Source organism: Dendroctonus ponderosae, unplaced genomic scaffold (genome assembly GCF_020466585.1).
Source record: "Dendroctonus ponderosae isolate FM_Combo_2020 unplaced genomic scaffold, Dpon_F_20191213v2 Dpon_F_20191213_6, whole genome shotgun sequence".
Classification (NCBI taxonomy): domain Eukaryota; kingdom Metazoa; phylum Arthropoda; class Insecta; order Coleoptera; family Curculionidae; genus Dendroctonus; species Dendroctonus ponderosae.
The window spans coordinates 9323010-9328667 of NW_026018814.1; the positions used below are offsets into that span (position 1 = coordinate 9323010).

Genomic DNA, 5658 nt, shown 5'->3' on the forward strand with positions numbered 1-5658 from the left:
TATAGTGTGTCAAGTGTATCCTGTCTCTATAGCTCTTCCTCGTTTTACCGTCTATTTTAAACAGATAGAACGTCTTCCAATCACCAAAATTAATTTATTCTTTAGTCCTATTCAGATACAAGTTGTAGCAGACGTTCATGAACAACATACACAAGAGTAGTCACAAAAACACGCTATAATGCGAAAAGTATTAAGTAATGTTAAACGCCAAAAACGATTTCGTGCTAAAAAAGGAGCATTAAGTAATAGATCAACTCAAAGTGGCTTTCATCAACCACGAACTAGTGCTGAACGTCAAAGATTATACAAAGCAAATAAGAAATTACGACACAAAATACAGAAACTCAAGAAGAAGAGTTTACACAAACCCAAGAAGAGCAATATGTACAACATCTCGTTAAAGAATATTAAATTAATGTTGCAAATAAAAAAGATTTTACATTCAAAGGAAATTAAATTTTACCTATTCCTGATCCATTTATAAATTATTAGCCTAAACAAGAATATTAAAATTATAAAATAAAATTATTATTGCCATCATGCGTTAAACAAGTTCAATATTTTATAGCTTCTATTAATTTATGAAGTTATCACTTATGTCGAGCGTCCCGTGACGCACACCATTTTTTTATAATTAGAAATATAAAAAGTTTTCGCTTTTTTTAATGATCCTTTTATATACTGCATACTCTTTAAATTAGGCAAAAAAATCTTACCTCAAAACTTTAAAATAGGTAAAAAATTAAGTAGTGGAAAAATCCGGTTCAAGGTACAATTTCTCCCCTATCTTATGTGGTTGGAAATAAAACGATGTTTGTGGTGTATTTTTCAATTCATCGGTTCGTTTGTCATTGTGGAGAAATTAAATTTTTAATAGTTTGGATATCAATTCCGGATCCATTGTAGCCCCATGTGCGTTGTTTGGTTTCTTATCATTGGAACCATCAGCTTCTGAATGTAGATGCTCTAATTGGGTGCTTTGGTTCTCGTTTTTTATTTCATTTATTTTTTGTCCGTTAGTATTTTGCTTGCTTTTACTGACTCCAGTGTCTTTTAATTCATTCGTGTGAGCCAAAACGTCGTTTGTTGCGTTGGATTCCTTATTATCCTTCTGAGCATTGGAAGTCGGTGAATGTTTGCAGCATTTGCCCGTGTTTATTGTGATTACGATGGGTTCATTTTTTCGCTCAGTGGGGCAAACGCAAATTCGATGATTTTTAGACATTTGTAATTTTATCTGACAACAAAGCTGTTACAATTTCCATGTCATCTCTAACAGCAATTCATACAGAAAAAATTGCAGAAACAGGAAAAATTCACGATTCGCTTTTTTCTAATAGCTTTTCAGTTAAACTGATGATGAATGACTTTTTCCAGTGAACTTTCAATAATTGTTGGGTCAAATGCAACTGATGTGCTTGACCTGCATAAATACCTAAGTATTTTGTGAGTCTTCTGCCTAATCTATTTGGGGCGTTAATTGAGCAAAGCTGATTGTTTCGAATGTATGATTCATTTCCAAAAAACTTGAATCTATCGCAAATGTTTTAATGATTTTCTGGTTATAATTTATTAATTTTAGCTTTGCTTTTCAAGTAGGTATAGGCGTAGCATAAAACATTTGAAAATGTTTGAAACTTCAATTTAGGTATGCAATTAAACTTTTAAACTTGTACAGTAAATGATATTAAGCGATTATTAAATTATTAGTATACTTACAACTAAATAATATTTCCGTACTTTTTGGCCATTCCGCACATTAGATAGTGGCAAGTTAATAGTTTTATCGAATTTTTAAGTGAAGTTTGCGTCAAAATTCTGTATAAACAGCAATTAAAAAACGCAAAAATAGCCAGTTTTAGCAACTTTTGACGCCAATGGAAGTGACTCACAATTTGTCAGTCAGAATATCTAGGAGAAACATAAACACCACATAACCTCAAGTAATAGAAACTCTGATAGAAACATATTCAAAATGGGATTTTTAACAGTGTTAAAGAAGATTAAACAAAAAGAAAAGGAAATGAGAATACTGATACTGTATCCTTTAATAATAAATCGCACAATTGCATTTATTTTCCAAAAACGACATATTTTCGTTAACAGTGCACTTTAAAGGGGCTTGGACAATGCTGGAAAAACTACAATACTAAAGAGATTCAATGGAGAGCCAATAGATACAATTTCTCCCACTTTAGGATTCAACATCAAAACTTTAGAACATAGAGGGTAGGATATGAGAGTAATTAGTCGGAACTGACTATTTCGAAGCAATTCGCAATATTAGCTACTTATATGCAGGAAAATTCAAAACACATGACTGTTACCAAAATATTTCAGTTTCAAACTTAACATGTGGGACGTTGGCGGGCAAAAATCGTTAAGGTCATATTGGAGAAACTACTTTGAATGCACAGATGGGCTGATCTGGGTGGTGGATAGTGCAGATAAACGAAGATTGGAGGACTGCATGGGCGAACTACAAGCACTGTTACAGGAAGAAGTAAATATTATACCTACCAAACTGCTCGAATGATTCTGAGTAATTATTTTTGATAGAAACTGGCAGGAGCCACTTTACTAATTTTCGCAAACAAACAAGACCTGCCAGGTGCATTTGGTCTAGGCCAGGTGAAAGAGGCGAGTTAACATAACGAATTTCTAGTGATTTTTCTCTAAATCATCTCCTGTTCTAGGCCTTAGATCTTGACAAAATCAAAAGCCATCACTGGAAGATCGTGTCTTGCAGTGCAGTTACTGGAGAAAACTTGTTGGATGGTATCGATTGGCTAATCACAGATATTGCAACACGAATATTCACACTGGACTAATACCTTAATGAAGGACATATTTTTTTAAGTGATTGCAGAAAACAAGCATTTTTATATAAATGGATGGATGGTCTTGGATAGTTTCATTCGTGCTTTCCAAACAATGTGATTGCGAGTAAATTTTAAATCGATTAACTGTCTGCCCAATGATCATTCAATTAAGGCGCAAATAAGCAGTTCATCTGTTCGGAACTTCATAAATCGCAAAAATAAACAATTACAAAATTAACATTATTTTGATTAACATATAGAACTAGGTAATTGAAGGGTACGCTTACTAAAACTTTCAATTTGATAAAAAAACGTGTATTCGATTACAACCAACCATACAAATTGTACTCTATCAATTCAGTGCTGACATATTTATAACGAAAACTATATACAAAGTAGAAATACATAATGCTTTTTTGTGATAAAAAATATGTTTTTTGTTAACATCTACCTAATGACTATCCATAAATTGTAGGTCTGATAAAACTAGAACGGCATTGGGTAATGGCTTCGGCTGCGGCGACAATAGGGTGATTGTTTGTCTTTCTTCGTCCACATTTGATCTGAAAATTTAGAGAACATTATTCCGGTGAATTTAACTATTATACATTGGACACTTACACGCAAACAAATCCGGCTACGTGCGCACAAATGACGTCGTCCTCAGCTTCTGCGAAACTTACGGCCGCTAAATGGTGCGAAATTCCTGAATGCGGAGTCAACGGTACCAGTTTTGTCCTATGATCTTCCGGTTTCATTCCTACAAATCAACAATTTGTGGGTTTTTATACAAAATCTTTATTTTTAATTTAACTAAAGACGATTTCTCACCATGAGGTAAACATGAGGCTGGCAACTTTGGTGCACCGATTCTGAAGAGTTTCACATCCGCCCATTTCAAATCATAAGAATGAGGATATAATTGATTTTTTGGAGTTCCATAAAAGTATTCTCGAATCCTTTGATCTCTTGCTTCACTTCGTACACTTTTAGAAAGTTCTACGACCTGAAACACAAAAAGAACAATTTTAAATTTGTAACTTTCAGTGTCACAAACATTTACTACTTACACCGCCGCTCTTTTGTAGAAATACGATTTTAATATAGTTGGGCATGTCTCGCACCAGTTCATTGTACAGTCTCTCTTGGTCCAAAACCAAAACAACATCCACCTCAAATACCTTACCAGCTAGCAGCAATTGCTTATAGCCGTCTCCTTTCACCCATCCACAGGTATTGATGATGACGCCTGAATGCCTCGCTAAAATTTGATTGTTGCCTTTAGAATAATTTAATCACTTGGCCAAATACGTTACTTTTCTTATTTGGTTCCAGTCTTTCTTTCACGGTCGCAGCTAGTTCCTCAGTAATTTTTTGATAGAGTAATATATTGCCAGACGGAGTCTTGTGGCCTAAATGATACACAAGGGGGGCTTCTTGTGAAAATCCGTCATCTACAGAAGCGGGTCTTTCTATTACTGATGCACCTGCAATTGTTACGAGGTGATTAATACAATTGACAGTATAATTTAACTGCATCTCGCTTAACAGAAATGTTCTTCTGTAAAACTAACTATAAATTACTTGAATACTTACCAATAGTTCCTGGCATTGAAATGCCTCCTTGGCCAACATCTAAATCGACATATATGGGTCTGCGACCCATCCTCACCGCATAATTGAGCAAAATTTTGCACAATGTAGATTTGCCAACATCAGTAGGGCCCACAACCATGGTGGTGGGTCCTCGTTTGTTTTCGATCTCACTCTCAGTACGCATTTCTTCCAGTGCCGCATGGCAGTTTGAATAAATTACCATAGGAGTTTCCCTTGCAGTATAAATTACATCTGTTTTCCCTTTAACTTGCAATGTACAACCATGCCAAGTGAACACAGCTACTTTGGAGCCGCCTGTAAACTCGTAGGTTTTTCCTTTGACCAGCTCAGTTCCAAAAATCTCCGCCAAACCATTTTTCAATGTTAAGTACACCTTCTCCCCTTTGGTTTCAACTTCGAAACGCAACTCATTATCGGCTTCTAGTTTGTACTCTTGTAACACCGATTTTTTCTCGTCAGTCATTTTTACTAGCAGAACACGCCGATTTCAACTTGAACGTTACTATTATGCCCGGCTGACTAAATTAAAGTACACTGGAAATCACAGTCAGAAAACATGAAAAAGATGCGAAAGCTTTTGAAACTGTTCACAAATTAAATGTAGTTTCTACCGTAAAGAAAATCACTTAGTGCAACTTATTAAATCAGGTTTTTCCCACACCACGAACGATACTAATTTATCTCAATATTTTGTTCCGAATCTTACAGCACACTATATATGAGCAACACGTACACAAATGATGAACACGCATAGAACAAGGCCTATATATATATGCACGTAACTAGGGATGGCACGAAATACTTGTCACAGGTATTTTGGAACAGATATCGATATGGAACAGTCGGTACCTGTGACCGATATTTAAAATAACATGTGATTTGAAATAACAAGGCTGGCCTACGATGCCGGTCAGGATCAGTACAATATGGTATTTCGATATTTCAACAAAGGAAAAAGGCAAATACCTGCCTTTGTGCCTTTTGACTCCCCGCGGCGTTGTCAGTTGGCCTGAGTCTTAGTGAAAGGAGATATTTTATTCTCGTGAAGTGGTAAGGTTTTGTATGTATGAGAGAGGGACGTGCACCCTTTGAATATAAAACTAACAGGAAGGAGTCTACGGTCAGTTTTGGCAGTGGCGTAGGGCATTAGAATATGATAAAATGTGGAAAATATAGTATACACTGATAATATATTTGATAAAAAAATGGAATCAACATA

At 35.3% G+C, this 5658-nt stretch overlaps 2 protein-coding genes across 2 annotated transcripts; one reads left to right on the forward strand and one right to left on the reverse strand.

The window, feature by feature from the left end:
- The first annotated feature begins 1648 nt into the window (after positions 1 to 1648).
- LOC109545016 (ADP-ribosylation factor-like protein 2) lies at positions 1649 to 3060 on the forward strand. The gene is made up of 5 exons (XM_019915495.2): positions 1649 to 2040; positions 2119 to 2229; positions 2341 to 2503; positions 2560 to 2640; positions 2697 to 3060. The coding sequence occupies exons 1-5, from the start codon at positions 1976 to 1978 to the stop codon at positions 2829 to 2831; spliced, it is 555 nt and encodes a 184-aa protein (XP_019771054.1). The 5' UTR covers positions 1649 to 1975; the 3' UTR covers positions 2832 to 3060.
- Positions 3061 to 3121: 61 nt separating this feature from the next.
- Positions 3122 to 5202, reverse strand: LOC109545015 (protein CLP1 homolog). Its single transcript, XM_019915494.2, has 6 exons — positions 4419 to 5202; positions 4139 to 4309; positions 3893 to 4083; positions 3654 to 3828; positions 3444 to 3582; positions 3122 to 3385 (listed from the first exon to the last, which is right to left on the reverse strand). The coding sequence occupies exons 1-6, from the start codon at positions 4900 to 4902 to the stop codon at positions 3274 to 3276; spliced, it is 1272 nt and encodes a 423-aa protein (XP_019771053.1). The 5' UTR covers positions 4903 to 5202; the 3' UTR covers positions 3122 to 3273.
- Positions 5203 to 5658: the final 456 nt, after the last annotated feature.

Coding starts and splice junctions, on each gene's coding strand:
- LOC109545016 (XM_019915495.2), top strand. CDS start 1,976: ATGGGATTTTTAACAGTGTTAAAGAAGATTAAACAAAAAGAAAAGGAA. Junction 2,504..2,559: donor AAGCACTGTTACAGGAAGAA/GTAAATATTATA, acceptor TATTTTTGATAG/AAACTGGCAGGAGCCACTTT. Junction 2,641..2,696: donor GTCTAGGCCAGGTGAAAGAG/GCGAGTTAACAT, acceptor CTCCTGTTCTAG/GCCTTAGATCTTGACAAAAT.
- LOC109545015 (XM_019915494.2), bottom strand. CDS start 4,902: ATGACTGACGAGAAAAAATCGGTGTTACAAGAGTACAAACTAGAAGCC. Junction 3,829..3,892: donor TTCTACAAAAGAGCGGCGGT/GTAAGTAGTAAA, acceptor TTTGTGTTTCAG/GTCGTAGAACTTTCTAAAAG. Junction 3,583..3,653: donor AGCCTCATGTTTACCTCATG/GTGAGAAATCGT, acceptor GTTGATTTGTAG/GAATGAAACCGGAAGATCAT.